Raw genomic sequence first — 17,788 nt, 5'->3', positions numbered from 1 at the left:
TCCCGCCTTAGTCATGAAAGCCGACTGGGTGACCTTGGGCCACTCTGTCAGCTCAATTCACCTCACGGGGTGAATAGGAAGAGGAAAGTGTGTCGAATTATGTTCACTACCTTGAGTTATTTGTAAAAATAATAAAGGTGAGATATAAATTAAAATAACATCCTTGCATTCTGGGTCAGCACTTCAGCTTGTTCTGAGTTTTCTCTTGTCTTAAGCATTGGGGAAGAGGAGATAGAGGTATCTGAATGGTTGTGTTTTGATGTTATGGGGAATTTTTAACCCTATTTCCTTTTTGGAGATTTGGGCACAATTTAACCTGTGATTCCAACAATGTGATCACTTTTGGGGGGAAATTAACAGCCATCGTCGAATCACTAAGATTGATCTCTTTTCTATTCTCTCTTTTTCTCTCCCCAAATGCAGTTTGAGGGCAGGAAGCGGATCTCTGCAGATGAGGCCATGCGTCACCTGTTCTTCCACAGTCTGGGAGAGCGGGTCCTCAAACTTCCAGACAGTAGGTTCGGGCTGAAGAGGGAGGGAGGGAGGGAGGCCAGAGATGTCAAGTAGTGGTTGAGTGAATGAGAACAAGGTTAAGAGAAGGGCATGTGATGAAAACATTAAGTGGATGATAAAAGGACCATGAATTCATTGGCATGGTATGGCCAGTTCTTGCTGTGAATGACATCTCCATTAACTTCTTTTAACTTCTCAGTTCCATCTGTTACGATGTAGTGGTTAACTGGAGAGGATGTTTTCATTGATGGGCTAAGAGTTTAAGGGCACCCATGCTCTTTTTGCAGTTATTTTGTTACTCAACTCATCTAGTAGGTTAGTGTAATACACTGCTAAAGGCTGGAGGGCAAATCTGATCAGTTACTTCAGCATATAAGAGCTATCTTCATACTTCCTGTCAATTCAGAATCACAAAAGACAGAAGATCTAGATCAGGGGTGTCAAACTCAATTACATTGAGGGCCGCATCAGGGTTGTGTTTGACCTTGGAGGGCCGGGGGGTGGGTGGCCAGGGGTGGGTGTAGTCATGGTGGGCATGGCTAGGGTAGGGGTGGTCCAGGGGTGGTATTCACTTACTTTGCTACCGGTTTGCAAATGTGAGTGCACGTGCCACCTCTGTGCATGTGCAGGATCTTCCGTGCATACACAGAGCATCAAAAATGGATGTGATTACGTGCGGGTGGGCGGAGCCTCCTGCCGCCGCCATTACCGGTTTGCCCGAACCGGATATGATCGGCTGAATACCACCACTGATGTGGTCATGGTGGACATTTGACACAGGCTCAAGATGTGCTTTTTCCCTTTTTTCTTTCCACAGTTCTTTACTATAATCATTTTCCTATCTCTTCTACCAGGTATTACAGGCAAACATTTATTACTTATTCTTCATACTCCATTAAACTTTTTATTTCTAAATTTATACCCAAGTGTTTAATAGTAAATAATAATAATTTGAAATATAACTGCCAAGTAATCTTAGTGTTAGGGTCCTATGTGCCTTAATAATAAAAATGCCCTAAATCTTAAATATGACTCTGATTCCACTTTTCAGAATTCTCCACATTTTTGAGGTCAGTGCAACTCACTTGTTCTTCAAGGTGTTAATAATTGGATATAGATTTTTTTTCAGTTGTTCTTTCTACCATATCCAGAAAGCTGCAGGCATGTAACTATTGATAACTTGGCTTCCAGTTTTGTGTGTGTATGTGTGTGTGTGTGTGTGTGTGTGTTTACATGTTTGTAAATGCCTTTGCTTCCCTTCTCCCAAATACAATGTTTCTGTTCTGAGCAGATTTTCTTCGTTGAAAGTACTGTCCATAGAGTGGCCATTTAATTCCAAAATGGTTGGAAAATAAATTTCTTGGAACCTCTCCCTTGTAATCTTTTATAAAGGTTACTCAAGAGTATCGTTTGTATCATTTATCAGCTTCCAGGTGATAAAGATCTTGATCAGATGTTCAACCCAAGATCAATGATCCTGAACATTTTGTGCTGTTTTAGGGATATGTTGAAAAGGTGTTCTGCAAGAATATCTTGGGAGGCTCCCGTGTGGCCCGTTTTTGGCCTCTAGAAGCACTCTGCCAGTCAAAAACGGCCTATTTTTGGCTGGCAGAGTGCTGCTGGAAGCCATGGAGGCCAAAAATGGGCTGCATGGGGGCTGCATGTGGCCCTCACGCAGCCCATTTTGGCCGGCAGAGGCATCGCAGGCTGGTCCTTTGATATTTCCAGGCCGGCCCCGCAGGCCACATCTGGCCCCACGGGCCTTGAGTTTGACACCCCTGATCTAGATGTTTACCATTTGACTCTCTGGCACATTGTATGAAGAGTCTTTTCCTTAGACTTGCACCTCACTGACCCTGCTTTGTGTCTTTTCTTTTCTTCTCCTGTAGCAACATCAATATTTGCACTAAAGGAGATTCAGTTACAGAAAGAGACTGGGCTGAGATCTGCTTCCCTGCCTGAATCAGGTGAGAAGTGCTTGTCGAGCAATTCTGTCAACAGGAGTTCCTCCGCTTTTTCGTTAGCCCTCAGTTTTGAATAAAAGTCTCTTCCTCCCCCTGAATGGGTGGGCCACATTTCTTGGTACTGAAAGGGCACCTTGATAGTCCCTTCCTATCTCCAAAAACTGCTCTCTTGCAGAAGCAGTCTTTTCCCATCTCCCTGCTTAACATTACATCTCTCACCCCTCCCACAAGTAGCAACCATGTTCCAGTTAGTGGACACTGAACTGTAGCCACCAGCTCAGGTATCTGTGCCCCACCCAGAGGTGGGTTTCAGCAGGTTCTGACCAGTTCTGGAGAACCGGTAGTGGAAATTTTCAGAGAACCAGTAAATACCACCTCTGACTGGCCCCACCCCCATCTATTCTCTGCCTCCCGAGTCCCAGCTGATCGGGAGGAAATGGGGATTTTGCAGTAACCTTCCCCTGGATTGGGGAGGGAATGGGGATTTTACAGTATCCTTCCTCTGGAGCGGGGAGGGAATGGAGATTTTACAGTATCCTTCCCCTGCCATGCCCACCAAGCCACGTCCACCAAGCTATGCCACGCCCACCAAGCCACGCCTACAGAACCAGTAGTAAAAAAAAAATGGAAACCCACCACTGGCCCCACCCACTTCCATTCGCTCTTCTTCCTGTTCTCATCATCATGAGTTGGCACTGTCCCATCTCTCAATCACCCTGACTAGAGTCTTCCTGGCACCTCTGTTTCAAATCTGACTGAGTCTTTTTAGCTCAGTGCATCTCCAATTCAAAGTTTTCCCCATTAGTTCAAATCTAAAGAAATTTGGGATCAGAAGTAGGGTAAGTGGAGCAAAATGATGGAGGAGGTGGGGAAGGAACCAGGAGGCAAAAAGCATGTGGCATTGGAACCTTACGATCCTGAGACTGAGTTACAATTGGATTGAAATGCCCTTGTGCAAAACCCAACTTGGTGATGTTTTCATCAGGCGGCGTTAGGCAAGCTGCACTTTCTAGCCCACAGTTCTTCCATCCATAAAATGGGGCTAAAAATATTGGACCTACCTAATGTGTCTGCTTCATCAGATTGCTGAGAGAATGTGAAATTTGCATCCATATTACACAAAAAAATGAAGTTCCAGATTGCCCAAAGCATTATGACAAGGCTGGGTATTACTATGAGACAGGGAGACACTACCAGGTTGGGGAGGAAACATTAAAAGGAATCTGGGGGAATGTTAATGGCATCACATCCTCTAAAACAGTGTTTTTCAAACTTGGCAACTTTAAGGTGTATGGGAATTCTGGGAGTTGAAGTCCAAACATCTTAAAATTGTCAAGTTTGAAAAGCACTGATCTAGAAGTTGGGGGAAGACGCAAAATGCATTCTATCTATAACACTTTTGCTGTTTCCCTACAGTGAATGGTCAGAATGGACGACCAAGCCTGCTGCTTTGAAGCCTACAGTTCTGGGTTGGCAAGGGTAGAAAGAAGCCAGGTTTCTCCCCCCCCCCACACCTCCACCCCATGGACTGTCTCCACTGGTGGCTTCTTGGTATTGAACTGTGGCATGAGAACCTGTGCTGGGAATTTGCTGGGGCAAGGGTGGGGGGCCCTGGAACTGAGGAGAAAATGACTGCTCCTGGCACCAACAAGCCAGCCACCAATTCTCTGTGCCGCTGGGACGGACTCTCCCTCCCTCCCTCTCATACACATGGTGTTTCATTTTATTTTTTAAGTTTTATTTTTTCAATGCAATATTATAAATATTATATTTACAAATATCTATACAGAGAAAGAGAGAGACACCCCCCCCACCCTAGCCTCTCCAGTAATGGGGAGTGTACAGTATTAACGAGGGAGCCAATCCCCTCCCTATCTCATCCCAGTAGTGGGCCAGGTGGAGGGAGGAGAAGCACTGGGGCCAGAGTAGTTCCATCCTTTGCACTCCGTAATCTAGGAATTGATGGGATTGGGGAAGTTGTTAGTATTTAGGATGAATGAGCGGACTCCTCCTTCCCAGCTATAATCACTTTCTTTGGACGTGGTGGGGGCTGTGTTTTCTTGGCCTAACCCTGTATTTTGAAATCCAGGGGAGGACCAGGCAACCAGGTGTCCTCTGAGAATTCTCCAAGTCTTTGGAAAGATGGTCCTTCCTTTCCTGTCTTCTTCCTTATTGGGACTTTCTGGCTGCAAGAGTGCCCTCTTTCCAAACCCCTTTTTGCTCAGCTTTGGAGCTGCTTCCATCTCCTTCTCACACCAAAGTGGAGTCTCCTTTTTGATCCCTTGGGTCTTGACTGGTGCCTCGCCTGGACTTGTGCTTGGTTAGTGCTCTCAATCGTAGCTTAACTCCTGTTCATCTGTTACGGCTCTTATATTACTTGCTTGGTACTCAGGGTTTGCATTTCTTCCATTGCCTTTCCAGACGCAGTCCACTGACTTCTAGTCCAGACACAAAGCATCAGATATTCTAGTAGGCCTTGTGTAGGATGGTGGATCCAATTCCCAGTGGATTGTGCCTTGTTCTTTCACCCCTGTTCTTTGTTTTTTATGTATACTACAGTTCCTAGGTGACCATGATTTGTAGCGTGTCTTAACATTTCTTATAGCCAAACACCTATGTTAGAATGGGCCCATCGAGATCTTTCTCCGATGCTGTATTTTTTTTGGTATGAAAACCTTGGCACTTTCCAAAAATTTTGGACAACACCGCCCCTCATCCTCAGTCAGCAGGATCAGCAGTTTAGGAATATGGGAGTAATCATCCAAAACATATGTAGGGCTATAAAATGCCAACCTTTATTTGGTCTTCATGCAAATCATTTGCCTTGTCTCAGTGCTGCTTAGATTTTCACATCAGTTCCTACAATTTTCACCCAGTGGTTATCTTTGTAACAATTTGCAGTAGCAGGTTCTTAGTCCTTAGTTATGTAGATTACATTAATTCCCATTCTGTTTTTGAATCCAAAGTAAACCAGAACAGAACACCTGTTCTGCAGTTAGCCACTCCAGTTACCTCTTCTACCATTGGGAATCAGAGATACTTAAGAGGCAGTGGGCCCTTTCCCCAGCTATGTCTTCACTGGTTTCAAAGATTGATCAACTCCTATCTGTGCTTCTTCTGGAGGAACTAGCCCCCCCCCCCCCCCCTTTAACCAATATCCCTCCAAAACTATCTGCTTTTTGGATGGATTTTTTTGGTCTTTACTCAGATGACTCTGATGCCCTTTCCTTCTGCTCTTGTTTATTGCAGTCTTTAGAGATTCAGCTCTGCATGCCAGAGCCTTCAGTATTTAGACAAAAAAGTCTCCATGGGACCTGCCTGTGTATTTTCAGTGTTTGGGCTCCCTCTGCTTCCAATTCTCCTACAACTAGGAGAGCTGATTTACAGGAAGAGGGAAATGCCCAACAGTATCACAGCTCCCCAGGCCAAGACTGTTCCTTTGAGCTCAGGGCACAGAAACTTTGGTGCACAGAACTAAAGTGGGTGGGAGATCCATCTCCTAGAGTTTGTGCTCCAGGGGTATTAGACAAAGTGGTACCAATTTTTGCTGTTTGATCACAGCCTATATATATGTATGCGTGCGTGCGTGCGTATGTCTGTGTATATATATATATGTACATATGTAACCATTTTTATATGCAGCATGAAGCGCTTATAAGGTTCCAAGATCTTCCCTTGATGAGAGCCATACAACGAACTGTTCTAGTTACTGTTACAACGCTCAGGCAACTTAAAAGGATTTCTGAAAATGCCTACAGAGGACAGAGATGTAGCCTACCTTGTGCCCTGGGATGCAAGGAGTTCGTGGTGCTGGTGACCTCTTGCCTTGGCATTCAGATGCTGCTGTCCATGTACTGGAGACATCGGGGGGGAAAAAATCTAGCCTACACTACTTTGCCCAGCATGAGTCTCTGTGTATAGGTTGAAAGTAACCAATGCTCAGCTCAGGGGATAAGAAGGTTGTGTTTACACAGGCATCCTAATAAGCAGAAAGGACCAGCCTCTTTCCTTCAATCTAGTGAATATCCACAAGTCCTTTTTACTAACCTGCTTGCATGATCCTTCCCTTAGTTACTGCCTACTGGGTTTTTGACTATGGCCTCCCAGGTCCTTTCTTTGGTCTCCTCTTTCAACTGCACCTTAGAATCAGAAACCTCTAGTTCTGAAATCTCTAGCTCATCTTCTTGTCCCTTCTGATCAGAGTTCTCGCTTTCCTCCCTGGAACATGTCTCTGAAGCGCTCTGGACCTAGTGGTTCAAAAAGTTTCTCCGCCTCAAAACTGGTCTGTCTTTAGTAGGTCTGACATGAGGTCATACTTCCAGCAGGAACTCAACAATCATAATATGTATGTTTTGTTACTTCCATTCTTGCAGACATAATTTGTCAATACGATACAGCACGAGACTTGGTTTGCTGTCAGAATCTTGATTGTAGAGGTACAGTGAGTCTATAGCTGAGGTTGCTCAATTTAAAATCCTGCTCTTAGAGAAGATATAAAGAGTCATCAGAAAAACTGGGGAGATCAGGAGACAGTTTAACTAAGGTTTACTCAATGCAGTGTTGAATCATAGGTAACACAAACTCTGGATTCAGGACCCCACTTGAGACCATAGTTTTAAGGGCTGATTTGCTGCATTCTTTATCCATTGTTAATCCGAACAGATCTCTTAACCCTAGTGAAGGACCACAAATCATAGCTGATATAAGTATTGAATCTGTATGGGACTAGCAGGAACTCATATTATGCTGTGGTTGAATAAATTAACAGAGAAATATGGCCAAGATATACAGGGCTACCTTTGCGGGAGGGATCCAGAGTCTAATCTGGTTTAGTTCATGGAATTCCCATTTTCAGTCTTTGCTGAAAGAGAAGAAATGAGGTTCTAGAATATGAAAAAATGTAGCCGAGATGTGATACATGAGGTATTCTCCAAACACAAATGACTTTATTGAATTTTCAGGAATTTGGGGAAGTGTGAGTTCAGAATGATGCTGAGTATTTGAGAGCAGTTTAGGTCCTAAACTGAGGATTCAGAATTCTCAGAAGTGACAGCAGGAACAAATGCCACCCACGATGGCTAAACCAGTTTGCTTATAGTATGGATGTATTCTTAATACAATCCATTATGGGAGCTTTTATGTGAGAAGAAAACTGAAGATGTCCTGTTGGATAATGAATGTACAGAGGATTTGGATGTTGCTTTTGAGGAGGGTGGGGAAGGGCAGAACCTCATAATTTGTTTCTAGACTGGAGACAAGCAACCAACCTCTTCTTGCAGGAAACAGAAACCCAGGAATGGATAATCATTAACATATGGAATGGACTATCTCCATGGGCCTCCCCCACCTCAATCCTGCTTCCCTCCACATCAGTGGAGTAGATACGGAGTTTCAGCTCTCCTAGTATGGAAGAAGAAACTCTATTGTTGTACATAACTTGAATTGGGGGAGGAACTTTCTGTTTCAAAGATCAAAGCTTACCATTTATAGAAGAAAAGTCCCTAAGGAACAAAATGAACAATCTTTTCTCTCCCCCCTCATGCTCTGTCCACCTTCTTTGGGGTTAATTAATGCACCATATCCAAATGTATGGAACTGATTAAAAGTCTCCAACAATCTTCAGTGTATGCTGTGTTGTATTTAATCTTGAGTTGGGATTAAGGGATCTTTTTCTTCAGTAGAAGAGGAATACCTTTGACTGCCTTTTAGGTATTTTCTGCTGCTACTGATATTTCCAGATGCTCAGTTCATATCAGTAGGCACTGTAAAGCACCTTCAGATTTCTCAGGGGCAAACCATGGAAATGATATGCTGACTCACAAGCAAGTTTACCCATTGATAGGCCTCTGGGGAATCCTCCAAATCAGGATTTTGCCTTCATGAAATGCCAGCCAGTTGATGTGGGAAAGACTGTTGCCAGATTAGATAACAGTCTTCCATGAAGAATACCGTATCAGTGTACCTCAATAGAGCCACTGGAAAGAAGCTTGTCCTTGTGGAAAACATAATTTCTGTTCATACATGACATGGGACATCTGGGGAAATAAGTCATTTTGAAGTGAATATAGTTTTCTGTGACCCAACATGGCTTAATGGCAGATAGTCATGCAACATGCTAAGGCCTAGTTACCCAACATTTTGGAATTTTGAGAAAATGGGTCTGCTGGATAAAATTGTTACTTTATTTTACAAAAAGGACTGCCACAAACTTATCAGTCCCTTAAAAAGTAAGATGGATTTAAAGTTACCCACAACTTCAGTGATTCCTATAATCCCTGTTTATTTTGCCTTGCATTTGTGCAGGTGTTTTTATTTTCTAAAAAGCGAGGCTAGCGGGTGCTAAGGAGGGTACGAGTAGGCATGCTGGTTTGTGGGAAACATTTGTGAGGATTACTGCTAAGATGCTTCATCCTGGCCTCATTTGCTAATAGTTTAGGAAATGATTGCCATGTTTGGCCCACTGAAGTAGAAATAACAATTTTGAAATTGCATTTACAGTTTGTAATAATGTTGGAACTGTTAGACTAGTAAACCTGTTTTCTTCACAAGAAAATTTGCTTCATTATTGCAGTGAGTAAATCTACACAAAATTAAGTGCTATAAAAGTGAAAGTATGCTTTGAAGTTTCATCCATAGTTCTAAACTCTATATACGTTCTTAAGTGATGTGTATATTCAAGCTGTCCTGCAGGACTATCTGTTGCATGGGAAGGGTAGTTTGAAAAAAATCGAAAGCAGCCAACTATTGTAGCATCACCTTTAACTGACAAAAGATAAAAGTAAGGTGTAATGTAGAGGGTTGCTACATAGACAAGATATATTGCAAGAAAAATCAGTGAAAGAACTGCATGGACTTGTTGGAAGAAATATCCATCTGGTTCAGTTCCAAGTGGGGAGAAGACACTGGAAACATGGAGGCTGATTGGAAAGATGGTTTATTGATGGAAAATGACCACATGGGTTTGAGGTCCTGGTGCAGCTGAACACATGGAGTGGAAAGTGCCATTTATACCCTCTCTTGGGCCTTCCCCTTGAGCTTCCTGTGGCAAGTGCATGTATTCTATTGGTTGCTGTAGTCAGACACTCGTGGCCATGTGGGGTCAGTTTGACTCGAGTTTGAAGCCTGCTGGGTGATGCGATGAAGAGGCTTGTGTTCTGAAAGGGTGTTGGACCATTCCTATTGTGTCTTAATGGCTTTCCTGGTTAGGATCTTGAGTGAGGGCTGATCCTACCATTCTACCTAATTCTGCATTTGTTCAAAATATCCTCTCTTGAATGGATTACCAAATCTGCATTTCTAAAAATTGGCCTCAGTTTAGTATCTGCTTGGGGGCAGGGAACTCTGGGTCTAAGTTTCTGTCTCCCTTAAGATTTCTATTTCTCTTAGGGGAAATATAATACTCTTGACTTTTTAATATTTCCTAAAATATTTCATTCTAGGAGGGGGATGGGTGCTAATTTTCTACAGACTTAATTACATGCATTGTGCCAAGCCATAATTTGCCCTGCCCACAATTTTTTGAATAAAATTGGGTACTTGATGCATTTCAGAAATGTCTACTTCTGCTCATTCTATAGTATTGGCTTCCCAAAATGTACACTGCTCAAAAAAATAAATGGGAACACAAGCAGAAGACATCCGAGATCTGAATGAATGAAATAGCCTTATTAAATACTTTGTTGGTTACATACAGTAGTTTTGTGTTCCCTTTAGTTGTTTGAGCTGTGTATAAACTACTGTATGTAAAGAACAAAGTATTTAATAAGGCTATTTCATTCATTCAGATCTCGGATGTCTTCTGCTTGTGTTCCCTTTATTTTTTTGAGCAATATATTAAGTCTGGACTCTCAATAACTGGTGCTACTCTACAAGTTATGCTGTTATTCGAAGTCAAAATAGCTGTCTCCACACAAAATACCACGCTCGAATTCAGATTATGCAAATCTGCATAGGAACTTAAAATAATCATGAGATCCTCTGGTTAGAAATTAACTTCAAAAACCGCTGGAGAATTTTAGTATCTCTCAAAAAGCGATTTGAGGATGATAGGCAGCTTGCTATTTCGACTCTGCCTTCTCCTCCCGGTTCTTCAAACACGACAGCGCCAAAAATTCATTTCGACCGGGCAACGTGAAAGGCTGCGTTAGCCAAGTAAGCAACTTTCCCTTAGTAAAAATGGCAGCTGTAAGCATCGCGCATATGCTATCTTCCTGGTGTTGGTTACTTTAGTCGCAAGAATTCTGACACCGACGCGGGACGAAGGTCAGCACTGCCGGAAGCGGATCAATGCACGAAGAGACCGCCTGCATTTTTTTACGATGTTTTTTTTTAAAAAAAAATATGCCGTAATTAAGAATCTCGTCGCCTCTTGTTTCTGCCCGGCGTAAACGCGCTCAACCAATCAAAGCACTGACGTTCCCGTTCCGCCCCGCCCCCCCTCCCGCTCGTTCAATTTCCCGCGCCACCAGCCCACCAATAAGAGGCAGGGCGGATAGCGCGGCTTACGTCGTGACGCCTTCGCCCGTAGGCCACATTCAACATGGTGCTGGGTCCGCTCTCTTCCGTCCCGTTTGCCACACCTATCCGGCCGGTCGGAAGCGGGTGGGCGGGGCCATGAAGAAGGAGCCGGGAGAGGGAAATAAGGTGTCTCCCTTTCTCGTTTCCGGGCTGGCGGAGGAGCGGCGGAGGTGTGTGGGTGGCGATGGCGGAGAGGGGGCTGCCCGGGCTGGAGGCCCAGCGGCGGCAGGTAGAGGGAGAGGGGCCGGGCCAGCCCGGGAGGAAGAGACCTCTGGGAGCGGGAGAGAAGTGGTAAGTGCAAAGCGGGGCGTCCATCCCGGGTGGAGAGGTTGCTCGGGCTTTGGGGTCGGTAGGGCGGAGTGGGTGGGTGTCGAGCCTTGAAGCCTTCCCCGCTTCGTTCGCTTCCACCGGGTTTCACCTGCTCCCAGCCTCGGAGAAGCCTTGATTCGGGGCTTGAGGACGCCCCCCCCCCACCAACCTTGGGAGCCGAGGGGATTCCCCCCCCTCCACCTCACGAGAGACGCGCCGCATTCCTGTCTTGCCGCAGGTTGTATTCAGGTGGTCTTCGAGATGCGCCTTCACGCCCCAAGGCTGAGGAAGTACAGCCGTAGCGTAAAAGCGCCCTTTTTTTTTTTTTTGGCTTTAACCACGGATTTATGATCATCGCGCTTGTGGAAAAAACAAAAGTTCCCTTTGTTGAATGCAATGAGATTTTTTTCTTTTTTTTTTTCTTTTTTTTTTTACTCCTCGAGTAAAGTACCCTGTTTCCCCCAAAATAAGACATCCCCTGATAATAAGCCCAAATGGCAATAAAGGCCAAGCACTCAAAAAAAATATATATATAAGACAAGAGTCTTATTTTTGGGGAAACATGGTATAGGGTTGGGCTACCTACTTCATATGCACTTTCAGTTACTGCGCTGAGGCAAACATGGATGAGGTTTTACTTTAGGATGAATTAGGTACCATTTTTCCTTGGCCTTTTGTGCATTTTTTTTTTTCCTTTAGGATGAATTAGGTACCATTTTTCCTTGGCCTTTTGTGCATTTTTTTTCCCCTTTAGGATGAATTAGGTACCATTTTTCCTTGGCCTTTTGTGCATTTTTTTTTTTCCTTTAGGATGAATTAGGTACCATTTTTCCTTGGCCTTTTGTGCATTTTTTTTCCCCTTTAGGATGAATTAGGTACCATTTTTCCTTGGCCTTTTGTGCATTTTTTTTCCCCTTTAGGATGAATTAGGTACCATTTTTCCTTGGCCTTTTGTGCATTTTTTTTTTCCTTTAGGATGAATTAGGTACCATTTTTCCTTGGCCTTTTGTCCATTTTTTTTTTCCTTTAGGATGAATTAGGTACCATTTTTCCTTGGCCTTTTATGCATTCTCCCCCCCCCCCCCCCCCCCCCCGCTGAAGCGCCTTCTCCAAATCGCTTTATTTAGATTTGTTCCCTTTTCTTATATTTCTAGTACTTTCCCTAAATTGCTCCTTGTTGGGTTGGTTAAGCGATGCTCAGTATGTCATGTATTCTCAATATATGGTAGGTGTAGAACGGTGGCTCTAAGCAACCTTAACTATTGTAAACTGGATCACTTTCTGAAAGCATGTCTTCCCGAATTAGTCAAGTTTGGTTCTTTTGTTTTCCATTTGGTTCAATGGCATCACAATGAATAGATAATTTTTAATTAGATCCTCTGAGTACTTTGAAAATAGATTTCTTCTCTATAATCATCAAATGTTTGTCCCTTATTTTACAGTCAGGAAAGGAAACTGAAACAATTAAAAATCTACTTGTCATTCCTATACAGGAGGCTAGTTTCCTCTATACAGTAGGACTTGACTTTTTTTGGACACTTCCTCTTTCTTCTCTTAGAAATCTTGTACTTTTTTACCATTGTAACTAGCAGAATTTCAAGCTATAGGTAGCTTTGAGTGACATAGACTAGTGCATGGCAGACCTGATATTTGTTTTAAATATTTATTTATTTATTTATTGAATTTATATTGCCGCATATTCACCCATGGCAACTCAAGGCAGCTTACAGAATATAAAACCACATTTAAAACAATAAAGCTAATAAAAAGAATCAAATAAATTAATATAGTATAATATAATAAAATCACCCCCCCCCCGGCCCTGGCGACAGCAGATCACATGAGCCATTTAATGGGCTCCATCCCGCTCTGGGTTCCCCAAGCCCACTGCAGAACCAGGTCTACAGTGCTTTCCAGAAGAGTATTAGCGTGGGGGCCATTCTAATTTGGGGGAATGATGTTCCAGAGAGAGGGAGCCACCACAGAGAGGGCCCTTCTTCTGGGTCCCACCAGGTGTACCTCCCTTGGGGATGGGACCCGCAACATTCCCTGCCTCCCTGCTCTGATGGATCAGATAGATGTGACCGGCAAGAGATGGTCCCTCAGATAATTTGGTCCCAAGCTTTAAAGGTGACAACCAGAACCTTGAATTGCACCCGTAAGCAAATCGGCAGCCAATGCAGCTCCCGCAGGAGAGGTGATACATGTGAACACTGGGGTCTGAACAAAACCATGCGGGCCGCTGCATTTTCCACCAGTTGGAGCTTCTGGATGCTCTTCAAGGACAGCCCCATGTAGAATGTGTTGCAATAGTCAAGACGGGAAGTGACTAGGGCATGAGTGACTGTGAGTAGGAATTGTTGGTCCAGGAAAGAGCGTAACTGGCGCACAACCCTCAGTTGCACAAAGGCAGTCCTGGCCATGACTGCCACCTATTCTTCGAGCAGGAGTCGTGAGTCCAGGAGAACCTCCAGATTAAGCACAGGGTCTGTTTGGGGTAGTGCCACCCCATCCAAGACCAAATATGGCAATTCTCCCTGAGCCAACAAACCCCAAACCCAGAGCCACTCGGTCTTGCCAGGGTTTAGTTTCAACCTGTTGCTCCCCATCCAGCTCCTAACAGCGTCCAGGCACTGCGAGAGGAAGGATACGGCACAGCATCACTTAACTCACCACGGGCCAAGACATACAGCTGAGTATCATCAGCATATTGGTGATACCTCAGTCCATGGTGACGGATGATCTCTCCCATTAGATTATCTTAGTTTTATTTATTTTATAGCTTTTAGATTCTGCTCAACTTAAAAGACAGGGCTGGTTACAATATGTTAATTTAAAACAACAACTATAAATCAACCTACCCCTAACATAGAGATCAGCAATATTTAACTAGGGTTGAAGTCTTGGTGAAATAAAACTATCTTCAGTGCTCTTCTGAATGATATCATGGATGGGGCTTTCTGAACCTCTGTAGGTTAGAAGTTCCAAAATATGGTCACTGCCACAGAAGATGTTCTTCTGACTTCAGATAAAGAGTGGGACTCTTAATAGAGCTTCCTGATCTTCCTTTCATGAGATGGCTAGATTCATTTTTGGCAAGGCTGTGGTGCTACCAAGCTACACCATATAGGGCTTTGTAGGTGGCTAATAGCACTTTGAATTGGGTGTAGAAATCTACTGGAATTCAGCACAAGGCCTGCCTGTTTCAGAGAATGAATTGTCATGGGTGTGCTCTGTGTTTCCTGTGTTAAATTATTTGCTTATGTGCCTTTTTGAAAATATTGCAGCTTAATGTAATAACTCTTGCTTTGCATGCTGAGATAGATGTTATAATTGATACACTAATAATATAAGATGAAGTCCTATGTTTCTAAACAAAGTTTTTTTTCACTGGGGATGTATCTCACTTTGGAGGCAAAACTGCATGCCAGTTCTGCTTTCTTTCTCCTTTATTTTATATAGTCAGTTGACCTATATAGTCAGTTGTGATTGTCCTTAAGTAGTGCTTGTCTAAGAAAGTGACTTTGGTTTCACTCTTCATCAGCTAGCAGACTTCCTATTTTATGAAGCAAGTTGAGCTCACAATAGGAATTATTTCAATTGTTCTTGTATCCTGATGGATGGGCTTTAGAGTGATGTTGTTTGAGTCTTTCCTTACAGACTGACTTGCCTGCTGTTATGTCTGGAGTGAGACAAACAGGAAGTAGCAACCCAGTAGGAGAATAGGAACCTCCTCTGTTGTGTTATTACAAAATAAACTATCTTACACATTTATATTTTACATTCGTATAATGAGATTGCAGGCTCAGCCTATGTATCTATTATACTTAGAAAGCACTCCCACTAAATTCCTTGGATCTTGCTTTTAAATAAATGTATGTAGATTGTAGCCTTCTGAAAAAATGCATGAAAAAAAACAAGGGAGGGGTAATAAATAACAAATGCACTATTGAGAAAGCTAGTTTGATGTTGTGGTTAAGGCACTAGCCTAGAAACTTTATGTACAAAGCTGGGTAACTTTGGGCAAGTTATTCTCTCTCAGCCCCAAGAAGCAGGCAATGGTAAGCCGTGTCTGAAATCTTCCAAAGAACCGCAGGGAGTATCCAGGCAGTTGCCAGGAGTCATCACCGACTTGAAAATGTGCATACACATGGCACTTTCAACATCAGCTTCAGCCTTAAGGTTTTTAGTTTTTAAAACGTCATGGTCATATACCCAATAATAATTATTTATTTATTTATTTATTTATTTATTTATTAGATTTATATACCGCCCTATTCCTAAGGGACTCAGGGCGGTGAACAACGAACGATAGAAATACATGTAATACAAACGTTAATAAAAACCAATTAAAATATACTAAACACTCTGGTCCTAGATAATATAAGACATCCCAGTTTAAAATAAAATCAAAAAGCAATATAAAGGGAAAAATTAGGCCAGCTTTTGTTTGTATAACTCAAGGGAACAGACATACTTAATATTCCTTATTTCCCCACAACACTCACCCTGGGGGGAGGGTTGGGCCGAGAGAGGGACTGTCCCAAAATCACTCACCTGGCTTGCATACCCAAGGCGGGACTCAAACTTCTTGTCAGAAGTTTCTAGATCTTAGCCATTAACACCAAACTCGGGCGCCTTAAGATACTGTGGCCCTCGAGGTGTTCCCAGTATTCCTTAATGACAGTATTAGCAGCTGCTGGGAGCAGTACATCTATACATGGTCATCTTTTGTTACAATGCCTGTCCATACTAAATCAAGTTACAGCTAGACCTTGACTTACAACTATACATCCAATATTGTATTTGCTGCAGACAAATAGATTTGATACAAAAAGCTATTTAACCAAACCAGTTTTACACCATGCTTCCTTTTTAATAAATCTCTACATTACTTGGTATGCCAGTAGGAGCCTGTTAGGCTACTCGAAAAGAGGCAGATGGATCTGATAGATTTCTCTTTGGCTTTCATTGTAGCCAATGGTAGCGGCTTACACTGAGATTGCCTATTATTTTTTACAGACTTTGGAGGCCGTTATTCTACTTTCCCAAGTCAAACCAAGGGAAAGTTTTTTTTACAGCCTGCCTGGCCCGATTTGTTCATGTTGCGGCACAATGGCACACTATAATATTAATTGTGTTGAGAATGGAATGCTTTTTCCTTTTAGTGGAGTAGTCAACAGCTAGGAAGAATGAGGATTATGGTTTGCCGCTGAGCAGAAAATTCAAACTGACTTGTCCAAACATTTGACATTGGGAAATGGAAAATAAGCAGATAACTAAGAAGGCCAGATTTTAGCCATTTATAAATGGAAGGTTCTTCAAGGATTCCCAAGTGTTTCATACACATTTGTCTGCACTTCTGTCTGTTGTGGCCAACTGAAGGGTTAGTAAACTATGGCACAAGGACAGTGACTGATTTGGCAAGTTCACAGCTAATAGTAGAGATTTGAATTAGAGATTTGAAAATGTTATTCCTTATTTATGGTAGCATAAATTCCAGTTTGGAGAATGAGAGATAAACAACATGGTTTTATGTTACTCCCTGTTCACCCAAGCCATCCTAATTAAATACCATGGAAGGGAATGAGAGATGCCAGCTGCAACTATGTCATGTAAGATGTTACAGGGAATGGAACAAATTGTCTTGTTATGGTTCTAGGAAGCCCTTGGAAAGATTTTTGACTTTTGTAAGTTTATGTCTGTTGTCTTACTGATATGAAACATTAGAAAATATTTAGGATTCTTGGGGATTTGTGTATAAGGGCTGCAAATAGAATTTAGCTGTTCTTTAGCATAATCAGATGCATATAGCCAGCCAGTGTTTCAGTCTTGGGCCTGGACTTCTTATAATCCTATTTGTGATTGGGAATGAAGGGAGAAGAATTGCTACTGGTAACTGCTGATTGCATGTTAGACTGTGGTCTTGATTTAGATTTGAGCTATCTGCTTCCTTGCTCAGGTATTTGCTGGAAAATCATTGGTACAAGCAGTGGAAAGCTTATGTGGAATCTGGAGATCAGAACTCAAATGCTTTCCCTGGACGGATCAACAATGCTGAACTTTTTGAAGGTATGGTTTCCTCTGCCTTATTTCTTTTATTTGAGGCTTCTTCTCTGCCTTTCAGATAAATTCCCACATTACTTAATCAGGAGGATATGAATTATTTGATTTTTCTCTTTCTTCCTCTAGAATGCTCCAGATTGCATACATTTGATCATTGCAATAAACCAATAAAATATGTTGGGTTAATGAAAAGTGACATTGGGTTTTCTCACTGCCCTTCAGCAGGGATGACCTAATATAGTTTGCTGAATAAGACACAAATGAGTGGGTTCATATGGCATGCTAAAACAACATAAGGTAGATAAAATAATTAGCACAATGTGTGAAAAATTATACACCCAATTTCACATAGTATATTTCCCAGGTAACTTAGACTTTGAATCTGGCTTTCTGCACTATTTCAGCAGTAATTGCTGTAC

The 17,788-nt window shown here is 42.6% G+C and overlaps 2 protein-coding genes across 18 annotated transcripts in view; both read left to right on the top strand.

The window, feature by feature from the left end:
- Window positions 1-8,095, top strand: part of CDK16 (cyclin dependent kinase 16) — a 71,863-nt gene extending 63,768 nt beyond the window's left edge. For 5 of the 17 annotated variants that reach the window (XM_087888714.1, XM_087888708.1, XM_087888712.1 and 2 more), the window contains 3 exons: window positions 424-514; window positions 2,403-2,480; window positions 3,894-8,095. In XM_087888714.1, coding sequence (XP_087744840.1) covers window positions 424-514; window positions 2,403-2,480; window positions 3,894-3,931 — 207 coding nt within the window. In that variant the 3' untranslated portion in view covers window positions 3,932-8,095. Of the gene's footprint in view, window positions 1-423; window positions 515-2,402; window positions 2,576-3,893 lie in introns of those variants that run through there. The other 12 variants (XR_015732835.1, XR_015732833.1, XR_004594198.3 and 9 more) reach the window with 3 other exon arrangements.
- Window positions 8,096-10,951: 2,856 nt separating this feature from the next.
- Window positions 10,952-17,788, top strand: part of USP11 (ubiquitin specific peptidase 11) — a 30,296-nt gene continuing 23,459 nt past the window's right edge. Inside the window, exons 1-2 of the mRNA XM_034433959.3 lie at window positions 10,952-11,285; window positions 17,266-17,375. Of these exons, the coding sequence (XP_034289850.2) occupies window positions 11,179-11,285; window positions 17,266-17,375 (217 nt within the window). The 5' untranslated portion in view covers window positions 10,952-11,178. The remainder of the gene's footprint in view (window positions 11,286-17,265; window positions 17,376-17,788) is intronic.

Source organism: Pantherophis guttatus, chromosome 2 (genome assembly GCF_059756535.1).
Source record: "Pantherophis guttatus breed Tessera chromosome 2, ASM5975653v1, whole genome shotgun sequence".
Taxonomy (NCBI): domain Eukaryota; kingdom Metazoa; phylum Chordata; class Lepidosauria; order Squamata; family Colubridae; genus Pantherophis; species Pantherophis guttatus.
This window is presented reverse-complemented; position numbering and strand designations above follow the sequence as displayed.